At 63.0% G+C, this 16,840-nt stretch overlaps 1 protein-coding gene across 2 annotated transcripts in view; it reads left to right on the top strand.

Annotated features, from left to right (window-relative positions):
• Positions 1–777: 777 nt before the first annotated feature.
• Positions 778–16,840, top strand: part of CLCN2 (chloride voltage-gated channel 2) — a 45,604-nt gene continuing 29,541 nt past the window's right edge. For both annotated transcript variants that reach the window (XM_048865457.2, XM_048865456.2), the window contains exons 1-2: positions 778–877; positions 15,309–15,465. In XM_048865457.2, coding sequence (XP_048721414.2) covers positions 827–877; positions 15,309–15,465 — 208 coding nt within the window. In that variant the 5' untranslated portion in view covers positions 778–826. The remainder of the gene's footprint in view (positions 878–15,308; positions 15,466–16,840) is intronic.

The following is a 16,840-nucleotide window of genomic DNA, read 5'->3' as shown; positions in this document are numbered from 1 at the left end:
GCTGCTCCCCTCTGAAATGGCCCTGGGCTCCTTCCAGCCTGTCCCAGCCAGGGCAGCCCACAACAGAGCACTGAGCAAACTGAAGGCACCAGGAAGGGGCCCAGTGGCAAGTCTCAGCAGCCCCAGCCTATGGGCCGAGGGAGGCAAAGGATGAAGTGACTTGCCCCAGTGATTTAGTGGCAAAGCTGGGATTTGAGCCCAGGAGTCCCTGGGGGGACTCTACGTAGCGTGGAAGAGAGAGCAGGTCTCCTGGCCCTGATCTCTCCCTGTACCAGCGCCCTGCTCCCATCCCATTCTCTGTCCCCAGCACCCAGGGGTGGCTAGGTGGGAAATAGGATTCAGCAGCTGGGATGGAGCCAGGCCCATGGGACACGCCAGGGCACGGATGCTGCGGTGACCCCAATGGGCGGGGCCGGGCAGTGCCATCCCTAGGGGGCAGACGGCCGGGGAAAGGGTCCCACAGCCCCTTCTCCTGCGCCCAGCAGCCGCAGCAGTCACCAGCGAGTGGCTCTGCCCCAGGCAGGCTGTGCCAGTCCCAGGCCGGGCTGCTTGGGTCCGTGCTGGCCGGCCCGCCCCGCTCAGCCCTGGCCCTGGGGGGGACTCGCTCCCGCGGGCACTAGGCAGGGGGCTGCCGGGGTGAGGGGCCCGGCGGCCACGGCTCCCCCGGTCGGCTCCAGCCCCTTCCCCGCCGGAGGTGGAGCGAGCGCCCCGGGCCCGCCCCAGGGCGGGGCGAGGGCTGGGGCTCGGGCAGGAGCCGCCGCCTGCAGCCCGGGCAGCGGAGCGCGGCCGGGGCGCTGCTGGGGCAGAGGACGGGGCGGGAGGCGCGATGGCCGCGGACGGGATGGAGGCGCGGGCGCTGCATTATGAGCAGACCCTGGTGAGTGTAGCCGTCTGCGGCTCCCCCTGCCAGCCCTGCCCGGGCCGGGGGCCGGGGCTCTGCAGGGGCGCGGCGCTGCGGAGATGCCAGGGTGGGCACCCTAGCGCTGGCGGCTAATGGGCTGTGGCCGGGCGTGGGGGCCCCCCAGGAGAGCGCCCTGGGGATGAGTGGGTGCCGGGGCACTGGGCATGGGTGGGTGCCAGGGCTGCGGGCACCCCTCAGAAGGGGGCCCCGAGCGTGGGTGCGCTCTGGGGACAAGCCCCCCCCCAACACATGGTACACTGGGAACGGGGAGGTGCCAGGGCTGCGGGCACCCCCAGGAGGAGGCTCCGGGGCTGGGCGTGTGTTGGGCACCTCTAGGAAAAGATGCGTGGGGGGTGGGCACGCACCATTGGCATGTGGCTGCTGTGTACTCTGGTGGCTGCCTCAGTGAATTGTTGTGCTGGCATCGACCCCCCCCCTTCCGCCCCCGGGGCCAGCCCTGCACTGGAATAGTGGGGCGGGGGGTAGGCAGCCAGTCGGTCGGTCGGTCGGTCGATGCCAGCTCTGCCTCCGTAAAGTTTCAGCTGCTTTCCTCTTACCCGCAGGGGCTCAGGCCCTTCGATGCCTGCGCTTGGCACCAGGCTGCCCCTTTCTCAGGTGCCGGTCGCGCCACCTTTGCTCTGCCAGTGCCCAGGACCTCGTCTCCCCACTCGCTGCCTCTGGCACCAAGTCCTGTTAGCAGAATAACTTCGTCTAGTGGCTCGACTTTCTCCGTGTGTGTGTGTGTGTGTGTGTGTGTGTGTGTGTGAACTTCGGGGGCCTGCGAGGGGCAGAGGGGGCTTGGTGCCTCTAGGAGAGTCCCACCATGCACTTTCACGCCAGCCAGACCTTAGCTAGTGTGGGAAGTTGGCATGTCATTTGCTGGCCCTGACCTGGGGGCCAAACTGGGGGCTCTCTGTGCTCCTCCAGACACTCCTTCCTAGAAACTCGAGGTACACATACCCACACTAGGTCCCCTCTCCCACTTTCCCCTCCCCAGGGCCAGGGCAGGACTGCTCCCTGCAGTCTATTCCCCAGGGCTGTAACAATGTTAAATGTCACAAGTCATGGGGTTTCCCCTTCATCCTTGGGGGACCATTCTCTGGCCACGTCCACCCCCTGTTGGGGAGCGACGGGGCTGCCAGTCCTGCCCTGTGGGCAATCCCTGGCCGGATTCATCCCCCTGACAGGGAGTTTCCCACTGATCTTCAGCCTAAATTGTCATTTGATCCGTTTTGTCCCCTCTACAATCCCCCCTTAACACCGCTAATACCTGCAGCCTGTTCCCTTTCTCCCCCACCCCCAGTAGCGTGTGCAGCCCAGCGAGGATTATTTAGCTCCTGTAATCTCTCCCTCCGAGCTTGCGTAGCGGTGGGTCCCTGGCTTCCTGCTGCCACCTTCCTGTTCCTACCGCCCCTGTCTCTGGGGGTGCCTCTCCTCTGCATCCAGACCCCTTCTCCAGCAAGTTCCACTCAGCTCCCTCCTTGCGCCTCTGCCTTTAACCTTAGCTCCCATGTTTATGGTGCTAGCCCTGCACCCTAGATGTCTTCATATCTCCTGATTCCTGGAATGACTCCTGCCTCTACTCACCAAGTAAACAAGCAGCTTTTCTCAGCTCCTTGAAGCTGAACGTCTGGGAGACCAAAGTGCGAAGGGATCCAGCCTCCATCCCAGGTCCAGTCCCTCTCTTCCCTCCTCCCTCTGCCTTCCCTGAAACCTGGGAATGGAACATCCCTCACCTTGAGCTTCCCCGACTCCTGTAGCATTTCCCTGTCCTCACTTCTCTTGCAATGCTCAGCCATGCCCCTTGCTTCCCTCATGGCAATTCCCTCCTCTGTCCCACCCCTCCAGACCCCAGCATGGTGTTGCCATCTCCCCATGGGTACCACGTGCCCCCACATCAACCCTTTCCTCCTCCAGCTCCCAGGGCAGATGTGTCCTCTGTGTCCCTGGACTTGTTCCATCCAGGGGTGGGATTGGGCTGGCTCTCGGTGGCTCGGGGCTCGGGGAGCTGATAATTTACCCTGCAGGCTTCGTCTTGTGCCCTGTGAGCTCATCTTCCCGTAAACCCAACGTGCTGCAGTTGTGAATCTAGCTTTGCTTGAGGGCCTCACACACCGTAGCCTGATTAGGCTGAGCTCATGGGGCACACCAGGAGCTCCTTGCATCCCTCCGTTTCCGTCCCCACAACATCTGTGTGCCACCCTCCTATCCCCCTCTATTCAGGGGCTCCCCTCACCCCTCCCGCACGCTTAGCCTGGCCTGTCTCCCATTACCCCTTCCCCCACATGGCAGGGGCTCTGTGTTCCCCCAGGCCGGGGTCCCCCCAAGCTGGGTGCAGCATCCCCTGTGGCATCTCTCCAGAGCTGTGTAGAGAGGGGACTTTCCCCTCCTTGCTCTAATGCCCGTGCAGCCCTTTCTCAGCTGGGAGAAGCCTGCAGCACTGCACATTCCCTGCAGGGGGCACCACTGGCAGGATGCTCTCTGCTGCCCGGTGGGCTCTGGAAGGCTCAGCTGTTGAGATGCTGAAACTCCATGTGCCTGGATGGTCCTTGGAGGCTCGAGCCCCAAGGGACGAAGTAGCAGCTCACCGGTGTCCCTGCTGTTGTGCTGTGCCCTGCGTGAACTGGACTTTCACGCTGCACCCCAGAGCTGGCTGCATGTCTGCAGGGACGTCTCTGGGTCCCTCAGGAAGGAAGGGGTTAGAGGACCCCTCTGAGGTGCAGTTGGGAGATGTCGAGAAGGAAGAAGGAGGTTGTGGGGGCACAAGACTGAGGGCTTTGCCAAGTGGAAGGGGCACAGAAGGTAGTGATGTGGGGGGGAATCGTGGCTCAGAGAGGAGCAGGCACCAGGGTTGGGGGCCCAGTCCCGTGTGGGGCAAACCAGGGGCATCTGAGCCAGGCCAGGTAGCTCTTGCCCTGGGAACTGGCTGAAGCCCTCGGTGCTGGTGTCGTGCACTGAGCCCCTCTGCAGGGCTAGCTGTTGTGGGTGCCAGGTGTTATCTGAGGAGAGGAGTGCGAGGTTTTGCCAGCTCCGATCCCTTCTCAAATGAAGCTGCAGCCACCTCTAGGGAGGCCCAAGTCCCTGCAGCTTGCCCCTGGGGGAGGGGAGGGTGTTGCGCTAACCCTTCTGTAGGGGCCTTTCCAGCCTGCTGGGCAATCAGGGTGAGCTACCTTGATAACCCTTGCTGTGCATTGGGTTGCTCTGTGGCCCGGGCAGCAGGGCAGGGCTCAACATGCCCGCAGGCCAGGGTGAGCGGGAGCCACCAGCTCCTGCACTATCCCAGCTCTGATTAAAAGCACGCAAGCCTCCAGCCCTCCTGCCTGGGAAGAAAGTCCTCCGAAAGCACCCTGAGCTTAACCGACGCCTTGCCGCCTGCATGAGCCCGCAGGCAGGCAGCCCCCGTGCTTCTGCTGCTGGCCAGAGCCCTGCCGAGCTGCCACACAGTGAAGACAGCCTCCCCTGCCAGTGTTTGCTGTGGCTGGTCAGGAGCCCAGTCAGTTCGGATTTCAGACACCTGCCACCTGGAGGCAGATGGAGCAGCCCTGGGGGCAGCACCGAGTGTGGATCCCAGCAGCCCCCTCCCCGTTTAGTGGTGGGGAGAGAGGCCTCCCTTGGCCATTCTCCCTGGACACTGACTCACCCTATCCCCAATCTTTTGTACTGGTCTCTGGCACAGGCTGCCGGGGTTACAGCCGCTGCTGTATGCTGGGGAGGTGGCATGGTGAGGAGGCTGACAGTTCCCTGCGGACTCTCCTTCCCAGCTTGCTGTGTCATTACTCTGGCTCGTGTTGACCAGCTGGAGACCTTGCAGCTGCCTCATGGGGAGCAGGATGGCATCTTGCAAGGGACACCTGCATTGCCAAGCCCCAAATCCCCACCGTGCTCATCATTCGGGGGACATGGCCTCGTTCATCTGCCCCGGGGTCTCTCCCGGCGATGCCCTGCTAGGAAGAGGTCAGCTGCCGGGACATGCACACAGGCTGGTGCAGTTCCCAGGGCACTATAGCCCAGCCTTGGGGCGAGGCAGGTGGGGTGGGAGCCATGAGGGCAGGACAGCCATTGTTTTTCAGGGGCTAAATAGCCTCCTGGCATATCTGCAGGTGGGACAGGCTGCTCTGGGGAATGGGGCTCTTCCCAGGCCCCTGCCATCAGAGCATGGGCATGCTGGGCAGCGGGTACCGAACACCCTGGGGAGTGCAGCTGACTACTCTAAGATCCTATGCCAGGGCAGACTGCCTTCATCCTGCTGTGTTTTGGCTGACACACCAGGGATTGAACCAGGGACTGCAGCGGCGTGAGCTAAAGAGCCTGTAACAGGCTCAGCTCCTCTGCAGATGGGCACAGAAAGGGGCACACCACAAACTCACAGGTGGATGATGCCACCAGTGGGCTTCCCTCGGCAGACAGCTGGGCAGGGCCCAGTTCCTTAGGCATTGGGGCCCTGCGTAACTTTGCTGCTGGGCCAAGTAATGGGGGAAGGAGGCAGGAGGTCATCTAGTCCAACCCCTGCTCAGGAGCTATCCCCAATTTTTTTTTTTTTATTATTATTTTTTTTGCCTAAATGGCCCCCTCAACCCGCTCAAGGATTGAACTCACAACCCTGGGTTTAGCAGGCCAATGCTCAAACCACTGAGCTATTCCTCCCCCCAATCAGTGGAGGCGCTCTCTGGAATAGCCCTTCCCCGCCCCCCAGCTCACCTTGTCGCAAGCCCCTCCATCCCTGGGCAGCTCCCTAGGGCTCCCCACCCATTGTGGGGCGAGGTGGGGCTGCACTTGTGAAACTAGAGATGGGGAAGGGGGGTGTAGATCCCCTCTGCTGTGCGGGGGATGGGGTCGGCGTCTGTGCAGCCGCAGCCAAGCTGCCCTCTGCCTTGTGGGAGAATCCACACGGTGGGAGGACCCGGGGGCGTGTGGGGTGTGAACCCCCCTGAGACGTAGTGGCACCGACCAGTCCAAGTGCTCACGTGGCCCCCAGCACTTTGGCCCCTGTGCTGCACAGACGCTTCCGCCTCCCTCCTCGCCGTACACCCGGGAGCCCAGGGGCTGTTGTAATCCCCTCCTCATGCGGCACGTTGGGCCCAGCTGATGGAGCGGGCGGGGTGCTCTGGAGACAGGTGGTGCCCACCCTGTCTCTGCTGATGCCAGCAGTCGTGAGCCACACGGTGCCTCCTCTTGTGAGCATGGGTGAAATGGTACATTTCCCCCAGGCTTCCCTGCTGACTAGGGGACAATGTGTCCCCTTTCTGGCTCAGCCGGCTCCATCTCTGAAAGCCAGGGTAACCGGGCCACCACGTGTGCTCTCTGCCTTTGTGGGAGCGGCCTGCACCATTCTGGGCTCAGGGCAGGGCACAGTGGTCAGCGGAGGGGCACTGCAGCTGCCTTGTGCCAGGCTGGGGGAAGCGCCTGTGGGCACAGGGCCGGCCGAGAGCATGACACGGACTCTCTGTTTCCTCCTCTGAGAAATTTCACACCCGGGCTGGTGATTTGAACCGGCTCCTTTGCAGCGCAGGGAAGTTCAGCTCCAGCCGGGCCCGGCTGGTTTGAACAAGGGAGCGGTGGGAATCGCCCCCCCAGCTGCATCCCAGTCCCGCTCCCACTTGCCCCCAGCAGGCAGCAGGAGGGTGTCAGCTGATCAGTACCCCCCACCCCTCTCTCATCTGCACCCTCTCTTCCCAGCTAGTCCATGGCTCCCGAGAGGGGCCTTCTCCCAGCGCTCCGTGCCCTGTGCTTGCCCAGCGGATCAGCCGTCCTGGTCCAGCCCCACCCCCGTTGTGCCCTTCAAATCGCTCTGGGGTTTAAAGTGCTCCTTCAGAAAACAGTCTGTATGCTTTGTCCCCCCATCTGTCCTCTCTCCTGTAATCTCCCACCCCCAAAATAACCCAGTGGCCTGATCAGGCCCCAGTCTCCCTCCTTGCGGCTGGGACAGGTCCCCCTCTGCCACCGCTGACAGCTCCATCCTTCTCCATTTCTCCGATAGCCTTGAACTCTTATCCACCTTCCTTATCTCAATGGATAAGCTGTTCTCCCCTTTGCCCCAACCTGGCCTTGTGGGTGTTGTGCAACCCGTCGCAGGGGGTGGCTCAAGGTTACAGCGGGCAAAGGGACGTTTGGCTCTGGGAGACGCACGTGCCCCCATGGGCTGCCACAATCTCCACCCGGTGTCCTGGCAGAGAAGCCCGCCCGGGGGAGGGCCAAAGGCTGTACCCCTCCTCCCCCCGGTGTGGACATGGACAGGCTCCCCCAGCCCTCCTGCAGGTGCTGCATGGAACCCCCTTGGCTAGGGCGTGCGCCCGGCTCACGCCCAGCCCCCTTGCTCAGAGATGCGGCTCCGGGACGAAGGGGCTTACGTTTCACAAGCGCCTCTTGTTCCCGTCGTCGTAGCAGATCAGGGCGATTCCATGTAATAAAAGCAGCGTGACACAGATTGCTGCTGCCATTCCCTTTGTCCCTGATGCTCCTGGCGCCTCGGGATGCAGCGCGGTCCAGAAGAAAAGGCCTTTTCTGTGAGAAGCCGAGTGTCCCTGTGCGGAGGGTGGGGGCAGCCCCGCCATGCTCACGTGGTTCCCCAGCCCCTCTGGGACCCCTGGCACTCCTGCCTGAGCCCTGCGGCCCCCGAGTCTGTGTGGGCTTGGGACTGATCCTTTTTACAGCCCCCTATGGGTCCCGGAGATCTAGGCTGGGGAGCAGGGAGGGACCAACATCTTCAACTCTGGGTCAAGATCAGGGTCCTAGAGCCTGTGGCAGGCACCTGTAAGGCAGTGGCCTGATGCAGAGCTGCTGAGCACCCCCAGATCTCCCCACCACCATCACTCAGCCCTCCTCAAATTCAGGAGGCTGCTGCTTGTGTCCGGCTCTGGTTCCCGCAGCCTGGCTGGGGCCCGCAGGGCTGGCTCCTTCCTGTAGGGCGCCGGGGAGGCTTGGTGCCTGATTCTTGTCTCCCTGCTGCCCATTCACATGGTGACATCAGGGACAAGGTGGGGGGCGGCTGCTCCGCCTTCTGTGCCATGGCTGAGCTCGGGGCAGGGCCTTGGGCGGCTGTGAAGCCCCTAGTGACCGGACACGGCTGGCACACAGGGGTACCCATGACGATGGACCAGTGCAGGCTGGTGGGGCATCGGTGCCAGTGTAACCATCCCGGGTGCCCAGAAAAGCAGGCCTGGGTGCAGCTGCGCCAGGGTACCTGGGCACGAGAAGGATCCCTGCAACCCAGACTCACTCTGGCGCTGCCCTGGGACACAGCTACAGAGAGCTCCCTCCCTTAGTCTGCCCAGCCTGCCACACTGGAGGAAGAGCCATGGAGCAGCGGTGCCCAGCCCCTCCCCTCTCGTTTATCTCCGAGGCCTAACTTCCTGCAGCTGGAGATGCAAATCCCAGCTCTGGGAGGGGAGTCACAGGCAAGCAGGAAAATACAAATGCATGCCCAGCACAGCGCCCTCTCCCTGGCCACACAGGGTGCCCCATGCCCCTATCAATGCCAGGGCATCTTGATGAATTCCTCTGTCCCTGGGATGGGGCACTCTGGGGCTGGGTGACTGACAACCCCCTCAGTCCTCTGATCCCCAGGCCAGAAGATCTGGGGCGTTTTCGCTGCGCTGTCTCGGGGCTGCACTGGGCATGGGGTGGGGCGCTTTGAATGGGCTCAGGCACTGCCCAAGGGGGGTAACCTGGGGCCTGGAGCTGAGTGCACCCGAGGCAGGACATTTAAGTGAAAGGTCCAGGAAAGAGACCCCCACCCGCTGCCCCCACGTCCCAGCCCCCCCTACCCCTCCCAGAGCTGTGATTGTTCAGCTGTTTCTCTGCGGAGGCTGGAGCCTCACTGCTGTTTGTTTTCAAAAGGCCTTTGTTGAAAAATAAGCCGGGGGAAGGCAGCGAGCTGTGCCCAGACCCCTCCTGGGAGCCCAAACAAAGCGCCCGGCCATTGGAAGAGCAAGCAGGGAGTGCGGGGTTGCGGCTGGACACTGCCAAGACCGCAGAGGAGAATCCGCCGTCCTTAGGGGAGCGAGGCTCGCCCGGGACCCCCTTCTCAGAGAGGATCGGTGCCTCCTGGGGGTGCTGTGAGCCACGCCCCCACCCTGCTGTTTGGGGTGAGCCGGCAGGCCGGACACAGGGATCACTGCAGCCCCAGTTGTATCAATATTTTTACTTGGAAAAGAACAAAACAAATTAAGTCCGAACAGGGCGCAATCCAGAGTGTGTCTGGGTCGGTCAGTGCGCAAGTGAGTGACGGGGGTGAGAGGGCGGCAGCTGGGCATATCTTGGGCAGAGGTTCCAGTGTATTCAGTGGGGCGTGCTCTGCCACTGCCCCCGACCCATGTCTTGCCTGGGCACCCGACTGCCTTCTCAGAGAATGGGAGCAGGTTTGAGTTGCCAAGCCGGGGAGTCAGTTTCGGGGCCGAGCTTTGCATGCCCCACCGTAGGACAAGGTTGTTTGTCTGACTGAGCTTGGTGCGTGATGGGAGAGGGACAGGCCAGAGCGTGGACCGACAGCCTGGGAGAAAGGAAGGATTAGCCCCAGAACTGAAGCCCACAGAGCCTAGCCCAAGATGCACCAGGGAGTCTGTGTCACAGCAGGGAACTGAACCCCGGGCTCGGCTGTCCCAGTCCACTGTGTGAACCACAAGCCCATTGTCCCCTTCCCAGCCGCACTGGTGCCTGCATTAAGCATGAACTGCACATGCCCCCCACCCCCACCCGGATGCGGCGCTCAGCTTAGGCACCCCAGTCCCAGAAAGCAGGTATTGGAGGGGCAGCTAGAGTTGAGGGTGCGTAACGGTTTCCATTCTAAGCCCCTGCCGTGGCACTTGCTGGTGCTCCAAGGGCTGGCCACTGGCGGGAAGGGAAGTCTGAACAGAATCGGCTCAGCCAGCGGAAGGGGGCTCAGGTGGGGGCTGTCTTCCACTCAGATCCTGCAGTGACTTTGTTTTCCCCTTGATCAGTTCGGCAGCTGAAGTGGCTGGAGTTTAGCAGGGGTCCGGCTCTCCCCCAGAGGAAGCTGGCTTTGATTCGACCAAGTGATGAGCCGTTGGCGATGCTGTCGTGTGGCTCTGCTGGGCATGTGTTTGTCAGGGCTCGTAAAGCGCCTGGCGGGGGCAGGATACCCAGCAAGTGTGGTTCTTCTCCCCATAGGCGTTTCTCATTTTACTTCCCCTTTAAACAAGGACAAACCCGCTCGTAACGTCCCCCAGTGAAGCTCCGTGAATGCCGCATTGCCGCTGCTCAGGAAAGGTCAAGTTCTGGCGGCGGGTGCGCCCCGCCTTGCCTGTCATTGTGGTGATCAGGGACAGCTTTGCAGGCTCCTCTTGGTTCCTATGCCGATTTCTCCACACCGGAGTGCAGCTGCCCCGATCGCTGGCGTTTCCTGCCTGAGCCACCAGCTGGCACCCGAACGAAATAGTGCTTGTCGGGGAGGAGTTCAGAGACTGGCATCAAGCTGAGCTGGGGGAGTTGGGAGTGATGTACCAGGAGGGACTGAGAGGACCTGCATTTACCTGGGGGAGGTCACACGGGCTAGCGGCAGGAGGGAGGGGTTGTTTAGACTGATCTGAGGGGATGCAGGCCGAGCAGCAGGAAGCTGTAACAGCCTCTATCAAAAGTACTTCGATAGCCCCCATCTCCCTAATGGGGGCGTGAAATGTTTAATGTGTTTATCCTCACTGGTGCCAATGCACACGTCACCCACTGGAATGGCCAGTCCTTCACTTCAAGCTCACTAGGCTTGAATCTGGTGGCAGGGAGTTCCACAGACTCACCTTGGGTTAGGGACAAAGACATTTCCTCGATTGTGACATGAGTGCTAGGTCCCAGGCCAAGGTCTTGGTGGGGAAGTAGCCTCATCCCACCCAGTATTGCTGCCAGCAGCCTCCTTGGGGACAGCCAGGCCTAGGTGGACAGAGATTCCCGCCCAGGCCAGCTGTTATCCCCATGGGGCAGATGGGGAGCTGAGTGAGTTGCCCAAGGTTACGGGGCATCTGTGGCGGAGCAGGGAATTGAACCCAGCCCTCCTGGGTCAGTGCCTGACCCCCTTTACCATCCGTCCCCGCCCTTGCAGGGCGAACTCTGGGGTTAGTGCACGCTATGGGGAAAGACACTTCACGTGCGTCACGGGAACCCGGCCTGCAGGGCCCCTCGCCAGACCTGCTGAGCTATGGGGCTGATCCCATGCTCAGGCCCTAGAGCCCCAGGGACTGGCCCGGTTCATCCTGCTCTCCCCACCCCCTGCGCTCTGCGGATTTCTATCCCTCGGTGCCATGCCTATTTCCTATCCACAGGGCCCAACTCTTCCATTTCTCCCTGGCACCCCCTTGTGGCTCTCTGGCAACAGTGCATGCTCCCTGCCTGCCTCCCATGCAGCGTGGGCCTCTGCTCCCCGTGCCCCTCCTCGCCTCTCCCCACATGCCAGCCTGCGCTGGGGGCAGCCTGCACTCCCCTGCGGGGCGAGGGGCAGCACTGAGACTGGGGGCGGACCCAGTTCCATTCAAACCAGATGTTTCCCTCAGCTGCCCTGGTGGCGTGGGGGTGGGGGGGAGGGCAGGACTCTGCCAAGTCAGGCCAGTCCCGGGTGCCCCCCAGGTTAACTCCTGAGGGAGCACATCGGGAATCCCTTTGGGTCTGGCCCCATTTCTCCCCCCCCCCCCCCCAGCACTCTGAGGGCAGCCCAGACATTTGCTGTCTCTGTGTCTCTGCACCCCCCCCGCCCCCCAGCAGTGCCCTCTCTGGAAGCAGACAAGGGATGTGGGGAAAGCAGCGGGGGAGGGGGTGGATTGAGGGGGGCTTTAAGCTGCCGTCCTGTCCAAAGTGTCTCTGGGTCTCCCCTCTCCCCACCCCTTTCCCTGCTCACCGGGCCAGCTCGGAGCGTATGTCTCTGGGCAAGAGGGCTGAGATTGGACTCCCGCCCTGGAGCCGGGTTCATCCCCAGTGCAGGCCCCCTCCTCCCCCAGTGCATCACTTCTGTCTCTCCAAGGGGGCTGCAAAGGATCTGGTGCTTTTCAAAGGGGGTCTGAGAGGAACCTGGGTGTCCTGGTGCATCCTCGGGCTGCCGCACCTGCCCTGCCCAGACCACTAGGCCCCCGCCTTCAGTGCTGATTTGGGAGACGCTAAGCAGAGCCCGGCTCTGGCCTGGAGTCTGCATGGGCCAGCAAGGAGCAGGCTGGGGCAAGTCTAGCCTGCCTTCTGCAGGGGACCCCGAGACCTCTGCCTCCTGGGGCCCCATCACCCCTTAGCTTGCAGGGACAGCACAGCCGAGCCCTGCGGCCCGCATGGGCTGAGCTGTGTCCGGGGCTGCTGGGGCTGGGTCGGACAAGGCCCCGGGTTGCGCCGACTCAGGCAGGCCCGTCCAGCCTGGCCCTGGGACTGCGGGGGAATCGGCATGGCCCTCACGGAGCTCCTGTGCTGAGGCTCCAGTGCTCTTGGTGCCAGAACTGTCAGGCCCCTCGGCTTTTCTTCCCATGAGGGGCCGTCTCTCGCTAAAGCCTCCCATTGTTCCTGGCACTCTGTATTCCGGCCCTGCCACGGGGGAGGAAGTCCTTGGCAGTGCCCTTACAGTACAGGATCAATGCCCGCCTGCGCACCCCTCCTGCTGGAGAGAGGGCACAGGGAGCTCGCAGCAGGGGCCGTGCCAGCCTCAGACCCCGGGCTCCTGTCTCCGCAGCTACAGCCAGCCTCACTTTTAAAGTCTCAAGTGCAGAACAGCCTGGTTGGCCCATCACTGGCACCCAGTGGCTGCCCATCTACTTGGGGGTGGGGAGGCCTCTTGTGAGCTGCCCCTGCTTACTAGGGTAATTCCCCCGTGTCTGTCCCACTGTGTGTTGGGGAGTTTCCCCTGAGACGCGGCTTGGCCCTCTCCACCCTCAGGGTATCTGTGAACAATGCTCCTGACCTCAGCCCTCTGCGAATCTCAGGGAGGGAGAGGGACAATTCCCATTGTCAGCTCCTTGGCCTGGGACCCAGCTCTTGTATTTCAGAACGATAAAAGGAAATGGGTTTTGTCCCTAAGACACGATGAGCCTGTGGAACTCCCTGCCACCAGATCAGTGAGGCCCAGACCCTGGCGGGCTTGAAGTGGAGGATTGGCCGTTCATTAGCTAGTACTTCCCTGCAAGGACACTTGATAGGGCGAAGGTTCAGACCCCCCAGCTGTCAGGCTTCGAATGACCTGCTGGTCGGGGCAGGTTAGTCCTTCACCCACTGTCTTGCACCGTCAGCCCTGGCTGTAGCCAGAAGGCTGCGATAGCTGGTTCACTGCCCTGGCTGGATCCATGTGGTCACTTCACCCAGGCTTCTAGGCAGCTGGTAGCTGGCAGTGGCTATCCGGTAACTGACTGGGGCTGCATCTGAGCTCCCAGAATGACCTCGAGGTGAAAGGCTCCATCTCTGGGTGTGGTCCTCAGTCACCGTCCCCTGAGCAGGGCCAGCACCGGGTTACGTCCCAGCGCCCCTGCTCACCCACCGGTTCAGGCACAGGTAGCGGGATCAGCTCCACTGGACGATGCAAGTCTGTTGCTCTGCAGGGACCCTCCCCCCCCCCGCCTCCTGCTCTGTGCCTGCCCCCATAAGCCATGGGGAATCCCCCACCCATTCTACATCTTCCCCTCCTATCACTCTGCAGCTTCCCCCAGACCCTAAGGGGTCCCTCCACTCTGCATCTGCCCCCCTGCTGCTCTGTGCCCCCCAGAGCCCAGGGGACCCACCCTGCTCTACATCTGCTGCCCTGGTCTGCCCCTGCAGGGACTCCCTGACTGGGGGAGCTGGCATCCCCTATCTAAGAGAAGCGAAAAGCTGTAATGAGCCTCTCCCTTGAAGAGCCTTGGCAGCTTGAGAGCTCACCAACGCTGGGACTGAAAGGAGCAAGCTGCCGGGCCCCGCTCCCAGTGGGCACATTCAGAGTCTAGGGTGTTGCAGAGCCCCCTCACTGGGCCTGCACCTGGCCTGCGGCCCAGCAGGGTGGGGCCTAGGGGCAGGGAATTGTCTGGAAGCCCACTCTGAAAGGCTTTGCCCAGCTCGGTGGAGCAGGCTGAGAACAGCCTGGTTGGCCCATCGCTGGCACCCAGTGGCTGCCCATCCCCTTGGTGGTGGGGAGGCCTCTTGTGAGCTGCCCCTGCTGCATTCTGGGTAACCGGGGGTGGGGGGGTATGAGCCCTGGGATTGTCCCCCTTGTTTGGAATCCGCCGTCCCCCTGATCTGGAGCTGGCAGGGTGGGGAACACGCCCGCCACTGATGTCAGGCTGCCACGGGCGGGTCACTGGGTGGGCGGTGCTGTGTGCTGATGCCAGCCCACCCCAGCTGGGCACTGGTGCTGGGAGACGCATTGCACTGGGGGAACAATTGCTATTGATTGTGAAGCTTCCTTATCTGCCTGGCATTGTTCTGGCCAGGCTGGGAGCCCAGCGCCTACCCCTGCCTCTGTCTGCCTGTGGATTCCCCTCTCTGCTGTGGGAAAGGGGGGGCTGAGACCTGGAGGCTGGCCCCAGGACTGGATCCAGCCAACGCAGAGCTGTTTGCTCCTGTTGCTTCTTGCCCTGCTTTCCTGGCAGCGTTTCCCAATGGGAGGAGCACGTGGTTGGGGGTTGGTACTCCTGGGTTCGAGACTCCCAGCTCCCGCACAGAGTTTGATCCCGAGCCAGTTGCTCCCCAGCCTTGGTTTCCCCATCCACGGGGGAGGGTAGCTGTGTCCATGCAGTGCTGGGAACCTGAAGGGCCCCATACGGACGCCCGGCCTTGCTGTCCTGTCGCTCCCCCTCCCTTGCAGCTGTCTCGTCCCTCGGCCCCCTGCCTCGTGCGGCTGGGAAAGGGCTGGAGCCAGGAAGCCCTACCTCTGCACGGGGTCGCCTAGATCTGGATCTGGGCTAGGCCTGCCCGGGCAGGCTGGGACACTGTAGAGGGCCATTGCCCACTGGGCTGGCCTGTGCCCTGCTTGCCAGCGGCGTGGCCCGTCACTACATGGGCCCAGGGCTGTTCAGCACATGCCCTGCCTCCATAGCGCTGCTGTGACCTCAGTGCTGTGCGGGGTAAAGGCACCATGCAGGGGGAGGAGAAGGAAACCCGGTGGGGGGGGTTGAGAGGTAAATGGGGCCCGGGGCTGGGAAGCAGGGCAGTCAGGGAGGTGGAGAGTAGGGGGCAGGTGTGCCGGCCCTTAGACCCCAGCGTGTGGGGTGCTGGTGTGAGCGGCTGCAATGGGGTTGGGCTGGGACGTTCGGGGAAGGGCTAAGCCATGGGCTTCTCCCCCCCCAAGCTGCCAGCTCCCCCAGCTCTGCCTGTGCCGGGGGGGGGGGAGCCAGAGGCAACCCCCCCCGTCTTCTCCCGCAGGCTCCTCTCCAGGGTCACCGAGCCCTGGTGCGGGTGGGGGCCTACAGGGCGGATTATCCCGCCGTCTGGCCTGCCGCCCGCCCTGACGCCGCGCTCTCTCTGCCAGATGTATGGCCGCTACACTCAGGACCTGGGAGCCTTTGCCAAGGACGAGGCGGCGCGCATCCGGCTGCAGCAGAAGCACTGGAAAGCCTTCCCGCAGGAGCGCGCCCTCGGGCCGGAGCTGCTGGAGTACGACCAGAGCCGCTGCACCCGCTGCCGCAGTAAGGAGCCCGCCGGGGCCAGACACCCGGGCCAGGCTGCCCCATCGCATGGGGATGGGGGGGCCTCCTGTGAAACCCACTCCCACGGGCCTCCAGCCCAGTGAGACCACAGCCTCCCCAGCTCCCTACAGCCTCACACAGGGAGTCCTTGCTGCACGGGTGTGTGCGCTCAGGCCTAGTGTACACACGACCACACCCCGGGCCCTCGTGCACTCCCAGTGCACGCCCAGGCCTGAGCGCACACCCCAGCGCATGCCTGGGCCCTCATGCACACCCAGGCCCTCGTGCACACGCCGCTGAACACCCAGGCCCTCGTGCACACCCCGGTGCATGCCCAGGTCCTCATGCACTCCCTGTTGCACACCCCAGCGCATGCCTGGGCCCTCATGCACACCCAGGCCCTCGTGCACACCCTGGTGAACACTCAGGCCCTTGTGCACTCCCTGGTGAACACCCAGGCCCTCGTGCACACCCCGGTGAACACCCAGGCCCTCGTGCACACCCCGGTGCATGCCCGGGTCCTCATGCACTCCCTGGTGCATGCCTGGGCCCCCATGCATACCCTGGTGCACACTCCGGTGCATGCCCAGGCCCTCGTGCACACTCAGCGCTCCCCCTTGCACCTCCCTCTTTCCACCCATCCCAGCCTGCCCCCCTTCCCTCTCCTCTCTGCCTCTCTTCTCTTGTCCCATTTGGCCCACTCTGTGCTGCTGGCTCAGTGGTTGTGCCGGGGCTCACAGCCCCCAGCCAGGCACTGTTGAGCTCACCAGTCCCCTTTCTTCTTTGTTTTCTCTCGCTCCCTGGCTCTGGGTCTCCTTCCAAGTCTCCATCCCTGCCCGCCCCGCAGACCCAGAGCTGGGCCATGCCTCCTGGAGGGAGAGCAGCCAGTGACCCGTAACAATAGGCTAAGCATGCGTGACCTCACCCTCTGCAACACGGGGATTTGGGCCGTGTCCTTGGCGCAAACCGGGCCGCTGGAGAGAAAATTACTCACGCATTGTCATCGGACACTCACAAATGAGGGCAGCGACACCCGCCCAACTGGGCACCCGCAGAAACGTGGCCTTCCCAAAAATAACTAGCGGCCCCTCCCTGCCTGTGCCCACGCCGGGGTGGAGACGGGATGATTCTCCCTCCCTGCCCGTGCCCACGTGAGGGACCCAGATCCCCTGTTCTCAGCACACGGAGCCAATCCCCATCCCCATGTGTGTCGGAGCAGGGGAGATGTGTGATTTCTTTTGGTCTTTTCGATTACGCGCATTTCCCTTTGTGACGGGAAGTCCCGTGACTCCTCACCCAGACGGGTGAGCCGGGCTCATCTGCTGCACTCAGGGGGCATGAGCACTGCCAGGCAGGGGGTGGCGGGCGAGCTGGG

This window comes from Caretta caretta, chromosome 9 (genome assembly GCF_965140235.1).
Source record: "Caretta caretta isolate rCarCar2 chromosome 9, rCarCar1.hap1, whole genome shotgun sequence".
Classification (NCBI taxonomy): domain Eukaryota; kingdom Metazoa; phylum Chordata; order Testudines; family Cheloniidae; genus Caretta; species Caretta caretta.
The sequence above is the reverse complement of the archived record's forward strand: the minus strand, read 5'-3'. Positions and strand labels throughout refer to the sequence as shown.